Source organism: Peromyscus eremicus, chromosome 3, assembly GCF_949786415.1.
Source record: "Peromyscus eremicus chromosome 3, PerEre_H2_v1, whole genome shotgun sequence".
Lineage (NCBI taxonomy): Eukaryota > Metazoa > Chordata > Mammalia > Rodentia > Cricetidae > Peromyscus > Peromyscus eremicus.
Window position 1 is genome coordinate 157,624,311 of NC_081418.1, and position 26,723 is coordinate 157,651,033.

Below are 26,723 nucleotides of genomic sequence, written 5' to 3' on the forward strand. Positions count from 1 at the left end.
TATCTCCATATATGTGGCAAGTTTAGAATTATCAGTTACCCAAAAAGGAGGAAGCACATGGCTAGTGAGGTATTCTAGTTAATTGAAGCTACAGCAGTTGGATTTGTGAGAGGGAGTGGCTAGTTTTCTTTTATACCAGCATTTCCTATACCATTTCATCTTCTAAAGGTGTAACAAATTCCTCTTATTCTTGCTGGGAAATCTGACATATTCATCCTCCAAGGCTTTGGTGAATGATTGGTGGTGTTTGCAGAAGACTCTGGTGTAGATAGGACCTATTCATTTCTTTTCGTGCTTATCCTGTACCTGGCATAGCTCAGGACCAGGATTCACTCATAAACGGGATAGAGGACATCTTTGCTCTTGAGGTACTTACATTCTCAACATTAATTACGTTGATTTCTATTCCATAGTGTGTGTGCCTTAGGCAAAGTCATCCTCTATTCAGTTTCTTATCTTAGAGTAGGTGTTGTCAGGTTGTTAAACTGTCCCCATGTTGACAGCATATGTCACTAATAGTAACAGTATAAAATGCAATTCTTGGCTGGCCAGCCAGGGGTCCTGCTCTGCACAGGTTAAGTCTATTATGACTCCTAGTTATAAATAAAGTTCTACTTGGATTCCTTAAAAACTCTTTCTAGATAACCTGGTAGGCCATCTCTTTATGTACTGCCGAGGCTGAGCTAATCTTTTGTCCACTTAGCTCTCAACTGATAGCTGTAACTTCAGTTTTCATGACTAAACCTAGTGCATGGTGCCTTGGGTTTGGGGAAGAAAGAAAAAATCCCTGTTAGTTATGCTCACATAAGGTTTGACTTTTCTTGAATTTTGCTTGTTTTCCCATAAATACAGTAGCTCAAAGACAGATGATAACATATCCAAAGATAGTACTGCTTCACCCCAAACTTGATTTTATTTCTCCTTTTAGGGAGTATCAGACTGGTACTACACTGTAATTTTCCTCTTGGAAAAATTATCCAAGTTATCAGATGTATTTATCTAAATTTTTTAAGAACTTGCATAGTTTTACATACTGACTTGCAATAAATATTGATATGAATATGAATTCTTCAGGAATTATTTATTTCACAAATGCTCTCTTAACCAAGACTTCCAAAGGCTTTTTTCATATGAAAATAGAAAACAAAAGTCCAGTCTACTTATCCCCACAGAGCCTTCACATTCTGAACATACTTTAATCTTGTTTATGGTGTAAATGAAAATGCATCATCACATTTTTTCTTTTGGTTGTTCATTGTTTCCCATATGCCTTCATAGACATCCTTTGTCTGTTATGAACTTCACTGTAGTTTTCCTCTTAGAAAAATTATTTAAATGTATATAGTTACCAGATATATTTACCTGAAATTTCCTGAGAACTTGCATAATTTTACATTTACTTGCAATAAATATTGATTGGCTAAATGAATGTGAATTCTTCAGGAATTATTTATTTCACAAATTGTCTCACAGCAAGAGACCATATCCTCTTGTCTGTCTTGAAAATAGCTTTGCCTTTTATAGTTTTAAATATTTATATAAAAGTGTATAATGCTTATACAGTCAAATATATTTAATTTTTTGCTTCCAGTCTATTTCTGTTTAATAACAGGAACTAAACTAAATGTAAACTCTTGAATTATATTTTCTAGTTAAATTTACTATAAATTATGCTTTATTTTCTTCTAGTTGGATAACCAATATCATAATTAAGTATCCTTCCCTTTAAAATCTGATGATTTACCATGTCCATCTATATTCACATTGTTTCCTAGATTTTCTGTTCTGCTCCAGTGATTTATTCACAGCATAGTATCATGTTTGAAAACATTGACTTTAACGGAAAATTTCAAAATAACAAAGACTTCATTATTCTTATTTTAGATATAATTACCTAGTTGTTTTTGTTTTTTAATTTATTAATTATTATTCTATGAGTGTTTTGCCTGCATGTACATATGTGCCTCAGAAGAAGGTATCAGATACCTTGGGACTAGAGTTATGAGCCACCATATGGGTGCTGGGAATTGAACAAAAGTTCTTTGTAAGAGCAACAAATGCTCTTAACCATTGAACCAACTCTCCAGCCCCCAGTTTTATTTTTAATATGTGAAATTATGAATCATTTGTTATTGAAAGTCTAAATGGAATAAAATCTCCTAATTCAAAAGTATGGAATCTAGTTTCATTTATCTAAATTTCCTTGAACTCACAGAGACCTGTCTGCTTGCTCCTGTCAGATTAAGGGCATGCACCACCATGCTGGCTCTTAGGATTTGTTTTGTTTTGTTTTTTAAATATGAGTTTTATGGTTTTTTTCATGTAGAACATACATATTTCCTAAACATTTTGTATTTTTAAGACAATGGAATTGAAGATATTTTCTTTCTAATTCTTATTAGTATAAAAGCAATAATACATTTTTTTCTAACCTTTTCTTTTACTGCATTTATTGCTTGCAATTGGATAAAACTTCTACCACTGAGCTGCATCCACATCTCTAAGATGACCATTTGAAACACTATTTTTCTGTTTGGCAGCATGGGACCGGCTAAGGAGATATAGAAGAGTTAAGATTTTTAAAAAAGGAAGCAAGGATAAAGAAACATATCTAACAAAGAAATTACATTAACTGACTATAGATATTCACATAAAACAACAGTTATTAAAAAATTTTATAATGATGAAAGATTTGGAAACAGCATAAATGATAAGTTTAATGGAAGTATTTGCAGTTGCAGTTAAAGGTAATGATATACATGTTTAGAATGTGTTTTAACTGAAAATTAGATACCAAGTCTTTATACCTCAAGGTGAATTATTTTATATTCATATTATTTTATGATTATAGACTGTTTTATTTTTGTTTTAAAACCATAAGGGAGGTAAAAGAAGAAATTATTTCTACCAATATGAATAAAGCAACATAGTTACATTCCTTCAAATAAAGGAATTTATTTTTCTTGGGGTAGCTGTAGTTTTATGAGCTTTGGTCATCTTTTTAATTAGATGAAAGGATAATCGAGAACAGCAGCTCCTTCTTTAGATTCTATGTGCTACTTTCAGAACACAGAGTACTACTGATTCATAATATCCAGAGATCACATTACACATGACACTGATGAGAGATATAGCACAACATTAAGGAAATAGGGCATGAGTGTGAAAAAAGAGAAAGCCCTAGTCAGAGTCTCCTCTACTAGACTTCAGTTCTTGGTGGCAGCTAAGCAGACATGACCGCAATTGTTGCTAAGGTCTAAGCTAGTTTTAAGGAAAGTGCTTAAAGCCAAGGAGGGCAGGAACAGGGTTGAAGAGGACCAACTTCTTTGTTAGGTCAGAAAATTAGCTTCTAATTTACATGCTTGATTTAGGCTTTGACTTGTTGAGAATTTGATTACCTTTGCTTGATTCAGGGTGAGATCTTTACTACAAGATGTCCTATCTGGTAGATGGACCAAAGAAGTTGGAATCTTATGACAGCAATATTAAAATTCAGGCAGAGCCAGGTATGGTAACTCATGTGTTTAATCCCAGCACTCAGGAAGCAGAGGTAGGTGGATCTCTGTGAGTTCAAGTCCAGCCTGGTCTACCAACAAGTTCCAGGCCAGCCAGGGCTATGTAGAGAGACCCTGTCTCAGAAAACCACCACCACCATGTCAACAAAACAAAAAATGAAAAATAACACAAAACAAAATGAAGCAAAAACTCTGGCAGGGCGCTGCTTGCTGGTTCTGAGTAGTCTTCAAATTTATACAGGAATCTGGTAGCTGGATGGGCAGATAGACAAAAATTGCTGCTCTTTCCAGGGCTGATGAAAGGAGTTCTTCCATTACTACTGCAGGCTCTACTCACATCTAGACTGCAGTCCTTCCCAGCCTCTGGCCTTAGAATCTTTCTGTCTCTTCTTCCTTGATGGTCCCTAAGCCTTAGAGAGAGAGAGTGTGTGTGTGTGTGTGTGTGTGTGTGTGTGTGTGTGTGTGTGTGTGTGTATGTGATATAGATGTCCCATTTGTGGTTGAGCACTCTATACAAAACAAAGAAACGTCTCTGATGAGGTCTGAGAGCTACACTAATCTATGGGTATAGAGAAATGAATTTGAGTGATAGTTTGATATTATGTCCATTTAGAAAAGTAATAGCAGTATACTTACCCATGGAGCCTTTGAGCACCCCAGTCATGGGTTCTTGGCCAGATTTATAGTACCAGGCATGTGTTTTCTCTTATGGAGCAGTCCTTAAACTCAAATGTTTGGGTTAACCCAAAACATTTATGGCACTATTGCACTCATGCACATATCTTGCCACTCCAGTTGTTATATGTCACAGAGTTCATAGCTGGGTAAAAATGTTGATGATTTTTCTCACCCAGTAGCTTGCATAGCACTTTCTGGTACTATGAAAGCTAACCAGCAGAGGGAAGCTTTTTTGGTCAATACTAATTTGATTTCACCATGTCCTGTGACCAAAGTATGTGGTATCTTCACCAATAGGGCCTGAAAGTTATGTTGGGAAAAGAAATAACCTGTATTGTTTTGTGGTCTTCCCCCAACTATTTGAGGGGGAGATATGCAACATCCAGCACTGAGCTTATTTGGCAATCTATGGCTCTGGGAGGAGCATTGTACTCTATGTAAGGTAACTCCAATTAAGTTATTTTATAGTAGGTTTCTATATGACTTTTAAACTTCTCTAGTGTTAGCTATCACTCTCTCTTTTAACAGAGGGTAGCTTATTTTCTTCTTTTTCTCCACCTCTCTCTTAGAGTCTCACTGTGTAGCCCTCGTTGGTCTGGGACTTGATATGTAGATGAGGCTGAATTGAACACACAAAGATCCACCTGCTTCTGCCTCCTGAGTGCTGGGATTAAAGGTCTGCACCACCACACCTGGCTTGTTTTTTCCTATGTAAAGTAGGACATATTTGGGAAGTGTAAAATATTAACAAAAAGGACACAATGTTTTTCATAATTTTGTAAAGGTCATTGAAACGTAAATAAATCTGTAAGAATGTACCCCTTTTAGAGGGCTTGTTCCTTGCAATGAAGAGACTTTGCTTAGCAGTTTTCTGTGTAAATCCATCTGTAGAGATTAAAAAGGCCTTGTGCACATAAATAAGCACTGGAGAAGCCAGAATAGTTAAAACACATAGCTTATTTCTTATGAAATGAGGTGTGTAGCTGCTCTTGTTCTTCCTGGAATGCCAAGAATGATGTAGTTTCACAATCTGGTGATCCTCTGCTGTCTGATGAGACAGGCTCTGCCTATATCTCCCAGAATTTGTTTTTACTTATACCAGACCCTTTCTACCTAAATCTCGAGCATTGCTTCTAGGCCATAAAATCCATCCTTATGAGTGATGTCACTTGTACTTTACAATAGCCTTAGTGACTTGATATCCACAGGCTTTATGTTTACCTCAGTCAATCCCCATAACCCTAAATCTTGGGCACTATCTCTGAGTCAACAGTACCCATCTTAGTGAAAGAGGCCAGATTTACTTTGTATAGAATCTCAATGTAAACATGTCTTATATTGTTGTGCACTTGGGACTGAATTGTTATCAGAACCACCCCTCCCCCCCAAAAAAAATTGTGCAGTGCTTAAATATGGCTAAAGTAAAATGATCTTGGCCAGACTCTTGAAGTTCTGGTCCAGAGCTGGTTACAATAAAATCGGGCTGAGCTGAGTTTTATTCTTGTCTCTTTGTGGATGGTTTTTCCTGTCTTCTGTAAAGCCTGCAGGGAACCACCACACCATCTGCCTGTGTCTCTGTAGAAACTAGGCTATGTATCAAATAAGAAAGCAGTTCTGTGGAGAAACCCATTTACACCAAGCCTGTATGCTGCTTCCACAAGAAGCAATTCCAAGATCATACTCATATTTTAAATAAATTGCAAAATCAAATTCTAGATGAATTCCACATTACAAAGTAGAAGCTTTGTGTTATTGATATATTTACAATTCAGTATTAACTAAAATTGAAACTGACAGAAATATAGTGATTCCCTCTTAAAATAGACAGTGTACATTTTAAGGTAAATTGTTTTTCTTTCTACCCAGTGCTTAAAATCTGATGATGTGATAGGTTGAGTACCTAAAGAATTATAAATTTTTGTTTCCTTGTTTCCCATTGTGTTAATTTTATTAAAATTGGGATAAGCAAAATACTTTTCATAATGATAATATTATTGGGTGAGGTAATTAATATCTCTGGAATACGATGGAGAATATTTATTTTACTTTGTTTTTGAGACAGTCTCACTATGTTCTTAACTCTTTATCTTCCTATCTCAGCTTCTTGAGTGCTGAGATAACAGGTACAAGCCTCCACACCTGGTTCTGAGGAGCATTTAAAACAGAGAACTTTTTACACTAGGTAAAGAAGCACAGCTTTACTTAATTACAGCCCAAGCCCAGACTTCAGTCTCATTTACTCATTCATGCCTTTTATGAGGTGGCAAAGCCTGTTAAGTATAGATACAGACTTCTGTGTCTGAAAATCAGTGTCCAGCTTTAATGCCCCTGCCAGGAACTGAGTGGATTTCCTGCCTGGACCTTGAAGTCACACACATAAGGTGTTTTTCCTGATTCTGCTTTTCTGCTATGTTCATGATGGATGTCTTCCTCTCTTAGGCCTCTGAGGAATCTCAGCTGCATACAACCTTATATCCAAAGAGTAACAGGTGCCTACAGTAGGTACCAGGTATACAGCCTACTTACAATTATGTTTTTTGGCTTTTTGCTTCATGTTTTTACTTTGTTAGATTTCTAAAAATGCCCTTCCCTGGGTGTCTTCATGTCTTCTACAGAGGATTTCCTAGGTAAGTTATCCTAGCTCTGGAAGTACATGGCTCCCTGGAAGAGTCTGAAATAGAGCCTGCCCTTTTCCTTTAGGTAGTTGTCCGTCATTCAACCATTACTCATTTGTAAATATTTTATCAATAACAAAAACAAACATTAATTGATAATGAATTTATAATACTGTTTTATTTAATCTTACAGTGGTATAATTAAGTAAGGAACTTTACTTTCTCAGGTTACTCTCTGTCCTAACTTTTCACTGTTTGTTGCAATTGGTTTCTATACTTTCTTATTGGCATTGAAGTGCATTTCCAGTACATTTTAAAATTTAGTCAAGCCATAGATTCTGTCAAATATAATTTTCATCACTAGCTTTTAAAATATAATTAGTTTTTCTTAGCAACTGTTGTTTTTAAGTGGAATTTACTTATTCTAACAGAAAACACCGATCTATGTGATTTTAGTGCAATTAAAAATTTCTCCATATTTATATGCACCTGGTAAATTCAGTAACAAAACATGATTGAGGAGTCTCTGTACATCTGATTACAGGGAAGTAATCTGCTGATCTGTCTGTGCATCTTTAATGTGTGATGTGATCACTTTAAGATGCATTTTGTTTACCAAGACTCACATGCTTTTAATTATTTACCAGTGTGAAAACTGAAGTTATACCAATATCAAAAGGGAAAGTAGTGGTAAATGCTGAATGTGCCCTTTTGATTTTTTTTTTTTGTGTGTGTGGCACACTTGATATGGATCCTTTTGTAAGATTAAAATTTTATAGATCTTGCTATGATGCTCATTCTAGGCTACACTCTTGGGCTCAAGGAATTTTCCTGCCTCATTTTTTGAGTAGGTAGAAATCTAGATCTGTGTGTAAATTGTATGGTAGTTTTATTTATTCTTTTTCTTATATATAAGTTTATGTTCTGAGCAGATGATTCTCTTGTAAGGATGAGGCTCTTTGCAAGAAGTCCCCACTATTTGGTACTATATATAATAAGCATTTACTGACAAAGGGACTTGGTAGTATTTAGACTCATAAGAGTTTTAGAAATTGCTTTGAGGAAATAAAAAAAGCTGAAACTACAGAATTAAGGGCATTTTTTTGTAATTAATCATAGCTTTTGGTCAATATTTATTCTTACAATTTTATTTGCTTAATGCATTGGAAATTAATTAACTAATGGCACAAGGTTTTGCTTTATGGCCCAGGCTGGACTCAAACTTGGTAACAGTCCTTCTACATTAGTGGTGCATGCTTGTTAATTTTATTTTTCTGTTTCTATATGTCCTTTAACATTTTGATATTAGTTTAAAAGTCAAATAGCATTGATGTGTTGTAGGACTGCTGGAGAAAAGTGACATTTAAGTATACTGCGAAATGTGTCTATGTTGAACTTCACTACAGTGCTTTGCAAAGAGAAAACATATTAATTTTAGTTCATGGTACACTGATTTCTTGCTACTGTATGACTTTGAATAGTAAAGAATTGATTATAACGAAGATGCCATATGGAAGGTGATCACATTCCATTCTCTCTGAAGACCTAGTGACAATTTGTTTCAAACTAGCAAAGGAGCTTAGACCTTCCAGAGGAGTAAGGTGAAGAAGCTAAGGCTCTTTCTGTGTGAAATTTTAGAAATAGATGAATCATGGGAAAAATTCTTAGTTAATTTTTGATTTTCATTGTTACATATAAAGTTTAGGACACAATCTTCAACTCATGAAATGTGGTTAATGTTTGTCATAGTTACTTTCTACATAGATATGACAAAATACCCAATGGAAACAACTTAAGAAAGGAATGGTTTATTTTAGCTTGCAGTTTGAGGAGATGCAGTCTTTCAAGTAAAGAAGGCATGATGGTGTGTTTTGGTGGTGGCCAGAGCTTGAGGCCACTGGTTCTTATATCTCAGCAGAATCAGGAAGCAGAGAACACTCGGGTAAGAACATGGGCTGGACAATACCCTAGAAAGCTTGTTCCCTTAGACATCCCACCTACTAGTGAGATCCCACCTACTAAAACTTCCACAACTTTCCTAAACAATGCCACTGACTAGGGACCAAGTTTTCAAACACATGAGCCAATTGGGAACACTCTACATTTAAATCATAAAATTGTTTTAATAGAAAGCTCTGCTGTGGGAAGTTCTGTATGGCAAAATGTGTTGCTAATTAGTCAATAAATAAAACACTGATTGGCCATTGGCTAGGCAGGAAGTGTAGGCGGGACAAGGAGGAGAATAAAGCTGGGAAGTGGAAGGCTGAGTCATAGAGACACTGCCAGCCGCCACCATGATGACAAACAGCATATGAAGATGCTGGTAAGCCACGAGCCATGTGGCAGGGTATAGATTAATGGAAATGGATTAATTTAAGCTGTAAGAACAGTTAGCAAGAAGCCTGCCACAGCCATACAGTTTGTAAGCAATATAAGTCTCTGTGTTTACTTGGTTGGGTCTGAGGCTGTGGGACTGGCGGGTGAGAGAGATTTGTCCTGACTGTGGGGCAGGCAGGAAAACTCTAGCTACATAAACATAAATTAGATAAGTTTTTGTTGGCTACATGTCTGCAGCCTATGTAACTATGTCCTGGAAACCCAAGTGGGAGTGATGGGAGATTAAAGCAGACCCATCAAAGACCTAATTGAGAAACCCAAAACACTGAAATGGCTACAATAAAATATAGGCAATACCCTACATCATGTAGGTATAGGAAAGACTTTCTGAATAGGAGTCCATTTACCCAAGAATTAAGGCCAACAATTGACAAGCTGAGGGTGCCTCAACCCTACACAAAGAATGACAAGCAGTTAAGGAATACTAGAGTAGGAGAAATAGTCTTCTGTGGGGAAGAGCATATCAATTGGTTATCTGGTCCCAAAAGGTTGGGCCTGAAAACATACATACAAGTAACATTATATGGACTGAGCGGGTTGTACGTTTGTATTTGGGAGTGTGTGTGTGTGTGTGTGTGTGTGTGTGTGTGTGTAAAACAACAATGAGAAAGGATCATGAATTTGAAGGAGAGCCCAAGAAGAAGTATGTGGAAAGGTTTGGAGGGAGGAAAGGAAAGGGAAAATTATGTTATAATTATGTTATAATCTTAAAAATAAAAAAGACACAAGTAACATAACTCTGGGATGAGGTGGGCTGTTTGTCTTGATGGAGATACACCAGCAGCCTAAATATTTAGCATGTTTATACTATACAGCGTGAATAGGGAATCAGGTTAGCTAATCTTGGTGGAGGGTCTCTGTAGGGGAGCAATCTAAGGGTGTGTATGTCCATGCAGTCATCTAGGATGAGGAAGCTGTGGTCTATACTTTTTGCATATTCTATTTTTAGCTGAAGGTCATCTGCTCTCCATACTCAGACCAGGGGGAAGTGTTGCTGGAGAATTTCTCTCCAGCTCCCACCACCAAGTCCCGCCAGTCTCAGAGCCCACTTATAAAATAAACATACAGACTCTTACATTATTTAAACTGCTTGGCCATTAGCTCAGGCCTGTTATTGTCTAGCTCTTACTCTTATATTTAGCCCATTTCTGTTAATCTTTACTTTGCCACATGGCTCATGGCTTACTGGTACCTTACATCTTCCTTGTCCTGATGGCGGCTGGCAGTGTCTCTCTCCGCCTTCCACTTCCCAGAATTCTTTTCCTTGTCCCGCCTATACTTCCTGCCTAGCCAATGGCCAATCAGTGATTTATTTACTGACCAATCAGCACCACACTTGACATACAGACCATCCCACAGCACTTCCCCTTTTCTTTTCTTAAAAAGGAAGGTTTTAACTTTAACATAGTAAAATTACATATAACAAAACAATTATCAAGCAAGAATTACAGTTACAATATTAAAGAAGAGATCCTATCTATCTTATATTTGTAAGTTTAAGGTTTTATATCTAACTTATCTTTTATTATAACTAAGGAAAATTGTAAGTATCTAGTCTTTAACCACATCAAAGACCTCAGAAGGATATATTACTACCTGAGAAATGGAGAAGGATATAAGCAACTTTTAGGAGTCTTGTAGGGTAGACAGAGACAGCTGGCAGCCTGGACAGTCATTCAAAGTTCTCTTGTAAAGTTGGGGCATCTGTCTTCAGCCCACAGGCCTAGAGTCTCTTATTCACTTTTCTCTGTGTCCTGTAGAATGTCTGGCAGTTTTCTCTGCAAAGCAGGAACCTGAAGGACCATTTTGTCAAGCAAAGTTCAGTGGTCACCTTTGTATGGGTCCTGCATGTCCAGTTGATCAGACAGTCCAGGCAAGAACAGTTTCTTGCCCAAATGGCTATTTTTGTCAAGGTGAAGATAAACTCCGTATGGAGTGTCTTCGATGCCCATCCTCCTCTCTGAAGTAAATCGGTGCTGTCAGGAGCAGACATGTCTCACTGTCCAAAAAGTCTAAATTTTTAAAACATTTTAAATGCCATATTCTGTAGGTCTTTGAAGTGTTTGAAGACTACCTATCTATCTGAAATATATCTATGTATACCTAGAAGACTTAACTAACATGGCTACAAATATTATCATAGATGACTAACTATTAATCTATTTTTTAATTATCCATTACAATTTTAAATGAGTTACATAAACATAATACCTCAAACAAGAATAGAAATATATATACAGTATAACAAAATTAAGTTTAAACTTGTATCAATAAACTAAAATCTGTAGCAATGTAAAACATTTTAAACAAGTTGTTACTCTTTAAAAGTAGGTTCATTAATCTACCCTTTCATCCTATCATATCTAAACTATCCCCTTTTTTTCTTTAGAAAGAGATTGTATTTATAATCAACCTGATTTAAATAAAAATATTGTTTTTTCTCTGTCCCACACCAGAGGGCTCTTCTGATTTGGGACACAAGAATCTCTTAACCATTTTTTTTTTTTTTTGAGCAATATGTCTGGGTTTAGAGGGGGAGTGAGCCAATTCCATCTCTAAAGCCAGCTTGGTATATTTGGGAATTTGGGCGTAGCTTCTCTTACTACTTCCTGCTGGAGGGGGGCGCTGTATCTTCTGGAGACAGAAAGAAAATTTTAGGATCATGGAGTAGTCCGTGAGGCTGTATATCTGAGCCAGTTGACTTGAAACCATTCTGGATGTTGAATCATCTGGGCCATGGTGTCATTGGAGACCTTTCAGGGGGTCTTGGCTGGTCAAACCTGATGTATCTTAATCTGGAACAAATCCATAGTCTCTGGCTTTCTGTGGAAACAAGAGCAGAGACTCTTTTCCAAAGCAATATATCCTTATATCCAAATTTTGAAGTCAAGGTACCTTTAAAATATACATTTTGGCATAACTCAACAGCTTTTACAATCAAATGTTTTTCTGCAGTTACGAATATCAAAGAGAACATAATCCAGATTCTTTGTGTGGTAGCCATCTTTACGTGGCTTATTTTTTTATATTAGCTTGAGCCTATTCCTTTTAAACTGCAGCCTTCTAAGCCTGAAACGGCGCAGTGGCTGCTGGCTCCGCCCACTTCAGCTTCCCAACATGGCGGCGGTCCGCTTTCCGCCAGCTCTGGGAGCCATAACTCTCAGAAATAGTGGGTCTACACTTTTACCAAAGTAGCGTGTAGCCCAGAAACCTCTTTTTTTTTGTTTTGTACTAGCAAAGGCTAAATTCACCACACAGTTTAATGTGTTACTTGCAGAGGCCTCATTCCCACCATACTGCAGGTCGAGAGCGCACGCTAGGAACCCGCCAGTAGCTCAAACCCGCAGCTGCCGCTTATTTGAGAGAGACAATTAGGAAGCTGTTTTTAGGTCCGTTTTAGAATCTTTTTTCTAAGTTTTTAGGTGGAAACTCTTGCCACCACGTTGGACGCCATTTGTTGCTGGAGAATTTCTCTCCAGCTCCCACCACCAAGTCCCGCCAGTCTCAGAGCCCACTTATAAAATAAACATACAGACTCTTACATTATTTAAACTGCTTGGCCATTAGCTCAGGCCTGTTATTGTCTAGCTCTTACTCTTATATTTAGCCCATTTCTGTTAATCTTTACTTTGCCACATGGCTCATGGCTTACTGGTACCTTACATCTTCCTTGTCCTGATGGCGGCTGGCAGTGTCTCTCTCCGCCTTCCACTTCCCAGAATTCTTTTCCTTGTCCCGCCTATACTTCCTGCCTAGCCAATGGCCAATCAGTGATTTATTTACTGACCAATCAGCACCACACTTGACATACAGACCATCCCACAGCAGGGAAGCCTTGCCATTCTCATAAGTCTGAGGCAGTGGTGTCCTTGACATGGCTGTGCTCATGTTAACAATACATATTCACTCAGTACTCAGCCACTCTCCACAGCTGCATTTCTATAGAACCAACTTTTGTGATTTTCATCGAGATTTGCTAAATGCCCTTCTCCAAGGCCTTGCTGGTCTTTTAGCAGAAGGAAAAAATACACAATGGAAATGTGAAATGGCTCTTAAAGCTTCTGTTGACAGTGGCACATGCCATGTCTTCCATGTTTTATAATCTAAGTCAAATGGGCATCTGGGGATGTGCAGTTTTACCAGAGTGGAATGCCACACATTGCATAGCCAGGGTGGGCATTAGTGCAGTGGGGATATGCGGTGGTATTGTGTTCCCCAAAGTATTGTGCACCCTAATAAACTTATCTGGGGTCAGAGACAGAACAGCCACTAGATACAAAGGCTAGAAAATGGTGGCACTCACACCTTTAATCCTAGCATTCCAGAGGTAGAAATCCCTCTGGATCTCTGTGAGTTCAAGGCCACATTGGAAACAGCCAGGCATGGTGACACATGTCTTTAATCCCAGAAAGTGAGACTTTAATCCCAGGGAGTGATGGCAAAAACAGAAAGATATATAAGGCATGAGGACCAGAAACTAGAAACTTTTGGCTGGTTAAGCATTCAGGCTTTCGAGCAGCAGTTCAGCTGAGAGCCATTGGGATGAGGACTCAGAGGCTTCCAGTTTGAGGAAACAGGATCAGCTGAGGAACTGTCGAGCTGAGAAAGCTGTGGCTTGTTCTGCTTCTCTGATCTTCCAGCATTCATCCCAATAACTGGCCTCAGGTTTTATTTTATTGATAAGAACTTTTAAGATTCATGCTACAGGGATATGAAATTATTTCATGGTAAAGTCCAGTGTACAGTTTTAACTAATAATGAAGTATGCTACAACTACAAATTCTCAAGACTTGATGTAAATAAATTCTAATTTATTTGTATGATGAGGTCTGAGGTCGGCTAATTCCTGTGGTAGAGGGCATTCTGTGTTCATCATTACCTTTCATTTTGTTCCTTGACTTATAGGGAGATTGCTTTCTCAAATCCTTTGCATCTTTATAAGTCCAGAAAAGTATTTGTGGCTAATAGATTATAAAGAGGAATGCCATTGGTGGGGTGGATTTAGAAAAGCCTGTTTTTCCAAGTTGAGTGTTATATCCAAGAAACCAGAAACATCACTGTGGACACAGACTGGAACAAACACAACACAGTGTTAAGACACTGAAATTTTATGGTTCTTCACTGCTGTGTAGCTAGAGTTTTCCTGCCTGGCCCACAGTCAGGACAAATCTGTCACCCGCCAGTCCCACAGCTGCTCAAACTCAACCAAGTAAACACAGAGACTTATATTGTTTACAAACTGTATGGCCATGGCAGGCTTCTTGCTAACTGTTCTTATATCTTAAATTAATACATTTCTATAAATCTATACCTTGCCACGTGGCTCGTGGCTTACCGGCATCTTCACATGCTGCTTGTCATGGTGGCAGCTGGCAGTGTCTCCCTCAGCCTTCCACTTCCCAGAATTCTTCTCCTCCTTGTCACGCCTATACTTCCTCCTGCCTGACTACTGGCCAATCAGTGTTTTATTTACTAACCAATCAGAGCAACACATTTACCATACAGAACATCCCACAGCATTGCTGTGCTACTGTGTCCTGACTTTGTTTTGTTTTTAGTTAGTTATGAACATTTAGTTACTGGAGTGCCATGTATTTAGTAATGAAGTGGCCAAATACAGCCCTAAAAATTGCTGAAAGTAGGAGTTATATTTCTACTCTAAAACTATAAAAATGTGACTAAAGAATCAGTTTTTACATTTTCTTTTTAAAATTAATTGTAACTTAAACAGTCATATATGGTGGCTAGTGGTTACTGTTTTGAATCAGAATGTTAGGTAGCAAGAAGCTTTTTTTTTCTGTGTGAAATATTGTAAGTTTTTGCACAGTCTCAGAAATCTAAACAGAAAATCTATTGTTGAGATTTCTATATTTTTATGTTTAGAATTATTTCAAAGCTGGAGCTGAGTGATGTAAAATATTGAATTAGGAGACAAAAATACCTGAGCTATAGTGTCTGCTCTCTTACTGGTTATATATTTGGGCATTATTTGAACTGTATGTGTCTCAATTGATTCTAAAGTGAGCCCATAGGCTTAGGTAACTTATACCCTCTACAACTACATGGTTAAAAATTCTTCTATTTCAGTCAGATTTTTTTCCTTAACCATCTTTTAATCATGCATGCAACATGAGGTATCAGAACTGTACCTATTTGTGTCAACATAATTTAATTATTTTTTTCCAGGATATACTTGACTAGGAAGATAAGACAGTAAGTTAATAAATATTTCCAATGTTTGCTTTAGGAAACTCTTGCAAATCACTTTATCATGACAAATGGTTTGGTCTTTTGGGCAAACACCTTTCTTATTAGAATAATGGATTGCTCACTTGGATGGAACTATTAGGCTTAGTAATGGGATTGTCATTGGGTCGATTGTAACAAAATAGATGAACAGAATTTTCTTTGTCAAAGATATGCTCATAATAGCCATTCTAAAAAAAATGTACCTTTTTGCAATATACATACATTGCCTTAAGGTTATAAGTTAAATTATCTTCAGCTTGAAATTGTTTGACACAGAACTTCTCTGACATTACCATTCTGAAACTTAAGTTACTTGTGAATTTGACAAGAAGCATAGCATATGCAGATATAATTTTGTCTATTGTGTGTTTTTGTTCTCTGTACTTTCAGAGCCACCAAAAAGTGCTTCCTTTGTGTGTGTGTGCTTGTTTTTTGGGACATGGTCTTCCCATGTAGTCTAGGATGGCCTTGAACTTAATATATTCCTGTCTTGGCCTTCAACGTGCTGAGATTACAAGTGTGTGCCACCATGCCTGCTGAAAGTCCTTCTTAGTGTGCCAGTGTCATGTTTCGACCCTATGTCCCGAATTATTAATGATCTGCCATAAAGTTGATTTTCTAGACCTTTCTCTCCAATTACATTAACCATCCATGAATTCTTTGTGTAATTTTAACTACAAAACAAGCCTTAACACATGTAATATTGAAATCTCAGTGACATAGAACTAGAAATTAAAAACACATAATTTTAGAAAATCATAAACATGTGAAAATTAAACAATATACGCCTAAACAACCACTGAATCAAGAAAGAAAATAAAATGGATATAAAACTACTTTAAAAGAAAGATGTATATATGATATACTAAACTTCAAATTTACCATGTTACAGAGGATGGCCTACTGGTCCTTCTTCTTCTACCTCCCAAGTTCTAGAATTATAGGCATGTGCCACTATATTTGGCTTAGAAGGGTAGTTTATAGCAATAAATATTTAGATTAAGAAAGAACAAAGTTTTTTTTTTCCTTTTTTCTCTCTTAAATTTTATTTTGTTTTATTCTGGGGGATCGGTGGGATGAGGAGGCATGATGTGAAAGACACAAAGAACAAGTAAAAAGAAAGAAGAAAAAAAAGAAAGAACAAAGGAGCCAGGGGTAGTGGTGCATGTCTTTAATCCTAGCAGAGGCAGGTGGATCTCTGTCAGTTCTAGGCTAGCCTGGTCTACAAAGTGAGTTCCAGGACAGCCAGGACTGTTGCACAGAGAAACCCTGTCTCAAAAACCAAACCAAACCAAACCAAACCAACCAAACAAAGAAACAAAAAGAAAGAACAAAGGAGTTTAGGTTCTTTACCAGACATGTTAAATACAGAGAGTGGAAGACATTTACCTTGACAATTAATTAGGTGTAGCTTTAAGGTTAATGTCTATATTCCATAAGAAATAGGATTAAGCCTCTGAAGTCTGGTGTCTCACAGGACATAGATAGGACACTTTATGTCAAACTTTTCTGGTGACAACATACAGATCAACAATAGGACAGGAGTGGCATATCTCAGCATGAATTATAGTTATACCCTTAGTTTTTCTTGTCTGAATCTGACAAACCAATAGACATTAAAAATTACACACACACACACACACACACACACACCCCACACACTCTGTAGACCACTTATCCTAAAAGTTTCCATAGGCTTCAAAAATATCTTATGGAGTTGGGCATGGTGACATGGTTTTATTCCCAGCACTGGCAGACAGAGGCAGGTAGATCTCTGTCTCAAAAACCCAAACCAAAAACAATTCCTGCAGCTCCCAAGCCCAAACAAATTCTTATTGGGGGAATGATGGGAATTATAAGGCATAAATGGTTAAAAATGTTCCAAATGCTGACAAACATAATGAGGAACCTGAATAATTACCATACAGTTGGAGTCAGTCTCGAATGTCTCTTTGTTTTGGTAATAAAAAGCAGCAGTTGTCCAGTTTGATGGGTTGCCTGAACATTCTGTCTTGTTGCTGGTTGTTCTTTCTTGTTAGTTTGCTCTGCATATACATACACATTTTTTTGGATAGGTAATTGACTGGTACCTCTATGCCTGCTTATTTCATCATTTCATACTCCCTTTAAGTCCTTTGGACTGTACAAGGTCTGCCTTTAAATGGTCCCTAATCTTCATGGATCCTGATTACCACTTTATTTACTTCTTTCTTTAAGCCCTTGGTAAATTTGTCACTCTCAACTGGAAGCTTCTTCCTCCTCCTTGCCAGTTTATGGTCAGTTGTTAGACCAATGTCACAAAGGAGTCTTGAATCTGAGTCATGGTGTCACCAGATACTGAGCCCATGATTCAAGACAACTTTAATTTCCCGTGACTTTTTCCATCTTCAAAACTTCAGGCCCAGTCATTAAACTTTCACATCCATTTCTCACATAGACCTTTACTAATACTCTTCTTTACATTAACAGTGTATGCTCTGAACCTTTTGACATATTAACATTATTGTATGTAGGACACAGAGATAAAGATATATGAGTATATGAGGTCAGTGGAGATGAGTTGCAGAGAAATGAAAGTGTGTATTAGAAAAGAATGAGAACAATATTTTTAAGACTTCTTGCAAATTTCTGGCAAGAAGATACTGACAAAAATTAGTTTAAAAATTATATAAAATATAACATTATTTAGGATTAGGATTAAGTCATATTTTACAGGAGACTCAAATGTTCATGGTTTAACCATATACAAAAAAAGTCCAAGATAGTTTTCTGTGGCAACTCCATGATCACAAGTCTTCAGATTTTTTTCTCTCCCATCTGTAGTGCTGGTTTACATGACAAAAAATTATGGCTACAAATGCTTATGTGCTCCAGTCATTATGTCTGTGTTCTACACTGGAAGAGAGTAGAGGATACCTCAAATGAATCAACTCATTTTACACAGTTTCTCTTCCTTCTACCCACTAACTTCTGTTCACCCTAGAAGATGAGGTTGGGGACAGTAGCTTTGGAAATTGTTTCTCTGAACAACACCAGCATTATTGAATAAGGAGTGGGAGGCTAATGTGTCAGCAACTCAAAGTTCTAGTAACCATGGTTACAGGGCTAGAGATAAAGGGGTAATGGGTTAACTTTAGTCACAAGCCCATTTCTTACATTGCTTAAACTGGATTTTTTGTTTGTTTGTTTCTACCCTTCCTATAGGCTCTGAGAAAAAGTTTCATGTATATATTTTTGCTTGGCTAGTTTTTGTTTTTCAGACAGACTCTCACTATGAAGCCTAGGCTAGCCTGAAACTTGCCTCAGTCTCCTTAGTGTCAGGATTACAGACATGTGTCCCACACCTGGCTACCTTATACATTTACTGGGTTCTTTTTCTAGTTGCTTGGTACAGATCTGCCATAGACAACATGGTGTAGTTAGTGGGTAGATTCTGCCACCTGGCTTTGAATGTTGTCTGGGCTACTTTATTCACTAGTAGGTAACTGAACCTTGAATACTAAAAAACAATGCTGTTTCTTATTATGTAATTATTTTGGGCCAAGGCAGCTTTTAAAAATTCAAGTAAAAGATCATATTATTTGAGAACAAGAAGATGCACTTAAAACATATAGCTAATGCATATAATTAGCCAATAAGAATGCAAGTGCCTAAATACAGAACAAAGGAAACAAAGTAAAGAACATTTCTTTTCCTTCCTCCTTCTCCCTCTTCCTCCTCTTCTTCAAATGTACATATTTGTGTGTGTGTGTGTGTGTGTGTGTGTGTGTGTGTGTGTGTGTTGTGTGTACATGGGTGTGCATGCTGAGGTCAAAGGTTGAAAATGGGTGTCTTCCTTAGTTGATTTCCACTTTATTTTTGAGGAAGGCTTTCTCAGTGGGCCTAGATCTTACAGACTGAGACAGACTGGCTATCCAGTGAGCCCCAGGAATTCTTCCATTTCTGCCTCCCCAGTACTGGAATTGCAGGTGTGTGTTGCTGTAGCTTGAGTTTTCCTGCCTGACCCACAGTCAGGACAAATCTCTCTCACCTGCCAGTCACACAGCCTCAGACCCGACCAAGTAAACACAGAGACTTATATTGGTTACAAACTGTATGGCTGTGGCAGGCTTCTTGCTAACTGTTCTTACAGCTTAAATTAATCCATTTCTATAAATCTATACCTTTCCACGTGGCTCGTGGCTTACCGGCATCTTCATGCTGTTTCTCATCTTGGCAGCTGGCAGTGTCTCTATGACTTAGCCTTCCACTTCCCAGCTTTATTCTCCTCCTTGTCCCACCTACACTTCCTCCTGCCTGACTACTGGCCAATCAGTGTTTTATTTACCAACCAATCAGAGCAACACATTTGCCATACAGAACATCCCACAGCATGCTGTCCTGCCTGACTTTTTTACACAGGTACTGTGGATTGAATTCAAGTTCTAATGCAGGTGTGGAAAGCACTTACCCATTGAGCCATCTCTGTAGCCCTCTGCTTCTTATTTGATGAAGATCTCTATCTGTTCTGCATTTTTGTCAAAAGTGAATTTTAAGAAAATATACTTTGCCTTAATAATTTAACATCAATATACTTCCTGCTAAGAAGACAAGATAAAAATTCCTTCATTTCCTTTTTTGGCTTTCACAAAAGCCACTCCCCCTTTTCCCCGCCCCTGGGAGTAGTATGAAATATCTGTTTTAGAAACAAAACAAAACAAAAACCTCTTTTTTATGGTTCTTTCTTCCAAAACAAGGCTTTCTTTTTCTGAAACTTAAGCTGGAATAATTCCTTCTGGGACAGTCTTCTCATCTAGGCAGACTGTAGCCTCAGTTGATTCTAGTCTATTTTTCTGAGCTGAATGGAATGAATGGTTTAATAAGTTGTTCTCAAAAGGGACAGGCTTGCTTTAATATTAAATTTGCATGTAAATAAAACCTCTAGATTTCTTCATATAGTCTAATGAAGCCAGAAATTTTGTGCTCCAGTGCATAGGCATTCAATGAATATCTATTAGCAAGAAGGATGGCAGAAAGAAAGAGCAGGAAAACAATTAATTGAAAGTAAACATTTGATTTTTAATTGGGAAAAGGAATATGTAATATAACTTTTATATTTGGGGCATCAGGAAATAACACAATGATCTAAGGAGTAATTTGTTTTTAATCTGCATTTAGTAATCAAGATATTTATTGGACAAGACCCAGAGAAAAATAGCTTATTGTCTTAGGATTTCTGTTGCTGTGACTAGATATCATGACCATGGCAACTCTTACAAAGGGAAACATTTAATTGGGCTGGCTTACAGTTCAGAGGTTTAGTCTATTATCATCTGTAGCTTGAGTTTTCCTGCCTGGCCCACAGTCAGGGCAAATCTCTGTCACCCGCCAGTCCCACAGCCACTCAGACCCGACCAAGTAAACACAGAGACTTATATTGCTTACAAACTGTATGGCCGTGGCAGGCTTCTTGCTAACTGTTCTTACAGCTTAAATTAATCCATTTCCATTAATCTATACCTTGCCACATGGCTTGTGGCTTACCGGTATCTTCACTTGCTGTTTGTCATCATGGTGGCGGCTGGCAGTGTCTCTATGACTCAGCCTTCCACTTCTCAGCTTTATTCTCCTCCTTGTCCCGCCTACACTTCCTGCCTAGCCAATGGCCAATCAGTGTTTTATTTATTGACTAATCAGCAACACATTTGCCATACAGAACATCCCACAGCAAGACATGGAGATGTAGAGTTGGGAATTTTCCCAGCTGGTTTTCAGTCTTGGTTTAGTCCAGTATTTCCTCCCTATGCTTCCTCCCTTCCTTGAATTTTGGAATGGTAATATATTTCCTGTACTATTATATGTTAGAAGTATGTGATCTGCTTTTTGATTTTGATTTTTACAGGTGATTAAAGTTAAGAGATTGCATGAGTCTCAGAAGAGACTTTGAACTTTGGACTTTAAAACATTGTTGAGACTGTGATAGGCTAAGGGGACTTCTGAAGTTGGACTAAACGCATTTTGCATTATATTATCACTACAAGCCTATGGGGACCACAGAGTGGAATGTGGTAGTTTGAATGTAATTGCCCCTCATAATCTCTTAGGGAGTGGCACTTGGAGGTGTGGCTTTGTTGGAGTAGGTGTGGCTTTGTTGGAGGAAGTGTGTCACTATGGAGGTGGGCTTTTAGGTTTCCTATGTTCAGGATACTGCCCACTGTCTCAGTCAATTTCCTGTTGCTTGCAAGATGTAGGATTTTCAGCTACTTCACCAACACTATGTCTGCCTGCATGCTGCCATGCTTCCTGCCATTATGTTAATGGACTGAACCTCTGAAATTGTAAGCAAGCCACCCCAATTAAATGTTTTCTTTATAAGAGTTGCCATGGTCATGGTGTCTCTTCACAGCAATAAAAACCCTAACTAAGACACCTTGTTAGAGAAGTTGTCCTTTTAAAGGCATTTGTGTCTGTAACAAAGTGACTATATAGTTCACATAGCCTCTTCCAGAGTGGAACATCTCATTCAGAGTAACTTGAATCTGAGACCCTGGGCTATGGTCACTTATTTTTGCCTCAAAATAAACTATTACTTATTCTCTTTGGAAGAAACATGCAGTTTATTGCTGTTGTCCTTGGTTACCACCTAGAGGTGAAAGGTAAGTTCCTATTGATACTATGCACTTTAGAAATAGGGCCCAGAGAACCCTGAGCGGGAACAGAATTGAATGCCCCCCACCAGAAGACTAGCTTTCATGGTACCAGAAGAAACTATGCAAGCTTCTGAAGGATAGAGATATCCAATAGTCCTACTCAGCTATGGCATCTATGAGCCACAAGAATGGCCAGCATGACACAGTAACCTTAGGGTGCATCAGTGGCACACTTACCGTGGTGGTAACCAACAGCTCTGTAGTTGAATTTAAGACCTGCTCAACTAGCCCAGTCATCATCAGAGAGGCTTTCTCTGGCAGCTGATGGGAGCAGATGCAGAGACCCACAGCCAGACGTCAGGCAGAGTTTGGGGAACACCACGGAAGAGGGGAGGAAGGACTGTAGGAGCCAGAGGGTCGAGGACACCAGGAGAACATGGTCCACAGAGTCAACTAAGCAGGGCTCACAGGAGCTCACAGAGACTGGAGTGTTAATCACAGAGCCTACATGGGTCTGCACTAGGTCCTCTGCATATATAGGTAGCTTGGGGTTTTTGTGGAACTCCTAACAGTGGGATTGGGGGTGTGTGCAACTCTTTTGCTTGCTCTTAGGACCCTTTGTCCCAGGTAGCAGCATCATTACAGTCACCAACATGATGAGAAGAAGCCAGCAACTCGGAGTAGCAGCCACTGCCTCCGTGGTCCCACCACTGTTTGTGGTTCAGTCTGGGCCAAAGCTTCTCCCAAGCCTCCTAGGCTGGCCTCAAACTCAGGATCCTCCTGCTCCTGCCTTCTTCAGTAAATCCAACCAGTGTGCGCCACCACAATTGGCCGAGTGTAGCTCGGGCCTGAGCTAGGGCCCACAAGGCCACAGGCAAGAAGCTTTTTCATGAATTTGTACCACAAACGTTGGGTGCCAGATATTTTATTTGTACTGAAATGTGATTGTATTTGTATGTTAATAAATAAAGTTGCCTGGGGGTCAGAGCTAATAGCAAGCCATAGCAGAAACTGGGCAGTGGTGGCGTACGCCTTTAATCCCAGCTCTTGGGAGGTAGAGCTGGGCGGATCTCTGTGTGTTCAAGGATACAGCCAGCATCCTGTATGGATGACACACACCTTTAATCTCAATACCAACCATAGAAGACCTGGAGGTCTGTACAGACACACAGTGACGAGGAGGTCATGTGGTTGGGTTTACAACCAATGAGAAGGCAGAATAGAAAGTCTATAAAAAAGACAAATGGACAGGAAGTAGGTCTCTTGCTGAGGAAGATAGCAGCGGCAGTGAAGGGTAAGGTTTTTAGCTCTTAGCTATCGCTCTGACCTCTTGGGCTTTCATCTTTGCATTGGCTCTGTGTTTCTTATTTAATAAGATGGTTACATCTATACCAGGCTCTAAGCTGTTCTTTATTTCCTTTTCACAAGTTGGAAGCTTCGCTGGGTAGGATCTTGCCCTGAAGTCACTACTCCCTATATTCCATTTAATATCAGGATTTTATTTAATCTGTTTATCTCCTTGAACACAGGATTTAGCTCTATTCCATTTCCTAATGTCCCCCTTTGCTTTGAATGGTACATTTTGTATTTTTCTTTGTTCAGCTTGCTCCTTTTCATTATAGATCTTCATAAGATTGAACACTAATATAATAACCATATGACAGAGTCAATACCAGGCTATTTTGAAATTTTTTCTGCCAACTCAACTAATCCAAAACTGTTCAATTTAGCTTCCAGCAGATTATTTGGACAAGGGCAGAAAGGAGCTAGATTCTTCATAAAAATGTTGTAAGAACAGTCTCTAGGCCACACACTAACATTCTTCTCCTCTGAAACCTCTTCAGCCAGGCCACCACAGTTCAAATCACCCTCAGCACCACTGTCTTCCATGTTTCCACTAAGATGGCCCATTAAGCCTCACTTAAAGTGATCAACTGCTTTTCTAATCCAAAGTCCCAAAGTTCACATTCTTCCAAACAAAAGCATGGTCAGGACTATCACAATACCCCAGTCCCTAGTACCAATTTCTGTCTTAGTTAGGTTTTTATTGCTATGAATAGACACCATGACCATGGCAACTCTTACAAAAGAAAACATTTAATTGGGGCTGGCTTATAGTTCAGAGGTTTAGTCCATTATTGTCATGGTGGGAAGCATGGTGGCGTGCAGGCAGACATGTTGCTAGAGAAGGAGCTGAGAATTCTGCAACTAGATCTACAGGCAGCAGGAAGTGAGTGGCACACTGGCCAGGTTTGAGCTTCTGAGACCTCAAGCTCACCCCCTAGTGACACACTTCCTCCAACAAAGCCACACCTACTCCCTTTCTAATAGGGCATTCTCTGTGAGCCTATGGGGCTATTTTCTTTCAAACCACCACACTTACCCAATTTTATACATATTTGTTTTAATAAATGAGTGCTGAGACTGCAGAGATGACTCAGTGGATGAGCAGAAATGACTACTCTTCCAGAAGATGCAGTTTCAATTTCCAGCATCCACATGGTAGCTCACAACCTTCTGTAAATCCAGTTCCAGAGGGATCAGACATCGTCTTCTGGCATCAGACCTGTAAGTGGTGTACAGACATACATGCAGGCAAAATACCTATACACATAAAATAATAAAATAAATTAAAACATGGTTCTGTAAGCTATCTGGAGAATTTCTCTCTGATTCTAATACTAAGAAAATATGTGCATTTCAGTTCTGTTTCTGGATAGATATGTTCTGCTAAGCATGCAGTTTTTTTTGGAATTCTTGTTATGCATATGTTTTTCCTTGTATTGATTATTGAAGTTTATGTATTTGGATGGCATCTGGAGTAGTAAGAGTGAGGTTCTAATATATAGAAAGAAGCTGAAGTGGATCCTTAGGAATACATCAGCCACACTACATAATTATGGGATGACAGCCATCGACATTTTTGATCTCAAGATTTCTTTTTTTTTGGGGGGGGGTTTCAAGAAAAGGTTTCTCTGTGTAGCTTTGCGCCTTTCCTGGAACTTGCTTTGGAGACCAGGCTGGCCTTGAACTCACAGAGATCCGCCTGCCTCTGCCTCCCGAGTGCTGAGATTAAAGGCGTGCGCCACCACCGCCCGGCCTAAGATTTCTTGATGTATAACACTGCCAGCAAAGATAAGAACTGGAAATCTGGGGAGGGTTAAGGAAAGAAAGCCTGGATAGTTGTTGGTAACACAACTTTACTAGTTAGAATACAGATTCTAGTATTGGGCCCACTTTTGGGCAACAACAAATGTTCAGGGTGTAGCAGGTGATGGTAGGCAAAGATTTGGAAAACTTGAGTTTATCTATTTTCAAGGTAGAAGATGATACAAGTGGGAACTTTTTGGTATTATCTACATATTCTTTAATTATTTTATGAAGACATGCAACTCACATACTCTTTAATTATTTTATAAATAAAAGATATAAATAAATATATAAAATATTAAAACAAATAAATATAAAAATATAAAATACATAATTATTTTATGAATAAAATAAATATAAGTATTTTATAAATATAAATTATATATTCTCAGAAAGAACAAATTGTAAGACTTATATCCATATTTTTCTTTAATTTTGACATATATTTAAAAATATAATATGTAGCTGGGCAGTGGGAGCACACGCCTTTAATCCCAGCACTTGGGAGGCAGAAACAGGTTGATCTATGTGAGTTTGAGGCCAGCCTGGTCTATAGCGCGAGTTCTTGGATAGCCAGGGGTACACAGGGAAACACTGTCTAGAAAAACCAAAAAACAAAACAAAACAAAACAAAAAGTCAGACTGTAGAGAGCTGCAGGTAGCAATGACTTTATCAGAGGCTGTGGAACAGGTGACAGATAGTGTTCAGATGTCAGCCCACTAAACAAATGGTTCTCTGATGGAGGAACCCTGCCAGGCAGGGCTTGCAGGGCCAGGACTCAGAAAAACTAGAGTGCTCCTGTCTGTAATTTCTCAAGGGCACACAGTTGGTATCTCCCCATTACCATGCATTTTCATGAAATGTATATACGTAATCTCATGATTTCATCTCAATCTTATGGGCACATATATTTATGGATGGTCAAGAGGATGACTTCTGCTTATACTGTGTTGTTCTGATATATAATTCAAGCTCTCATAGTTCAGCAATTGTCCACTTTATGGTGAGAAACTTAGAAGCCTGTTTTCTATAATTAGCTTACTGACAGGGCAATTTGGCCAGATAAGAGTCTCTGTGGATAGATTACAAGCAGGACTTTCACAGATTAAACTCAAGGATGAAATTACAAAATGTCTGGCTTTGTTGATTCAAGGTCCTTCAGAGACTGAATTGCCCTGAGCTTCTCCCCCTGGCAGCTGATAATAGATTCACAGAATTCACCTACTCTGACCCTTTAGCAATTAATATTTTGTACAAACATTCTAATCTCAGTTTATGATATAAAACTCGAGCTTCAATTAACTAACTGTTTATTACTTAGGTCCCAAACAACAACTAATCAATTAACCAGGTCCAGAGAGAAATAGTTCTATGTCCAGCTAACTGCAGAAGCCATTGCCTTATCCCCACCTGTGCAAGTCCATGGTAAATGGCTTTGCTCCTCATCGTCTCTCAAGGAATGTGCTATGACCTTGGGTAGCTTTGTAAC

General features: G+C 38.3%; 1 protein-coding gene across 1 annotated transcript in view; it reads left to right on the forward strand.

Annotated features, from left to right (window-relative positions):
* The first annotated feature begins 3,433 nt into the window (after nucleotides 1-3,433).
* Bicd1 (BICD cargo adaptor 1) overlaps nucleotides 3,434-26,723 on the forward strand; it is a 109,665-nt gene continuing 86,375 nt past the window's right edge. Inside the window, exon 1 of the mRNA XM_059257183.1 lies at nucleotides 3,434-3,511. Within this exon, the coding sequence (XP_059113166.1) occupies nucleotides 3,434-3,511 (78 nt within the window). The remainder of the gene's footprint in view (nucleotides 3,512-26,723) is intronic.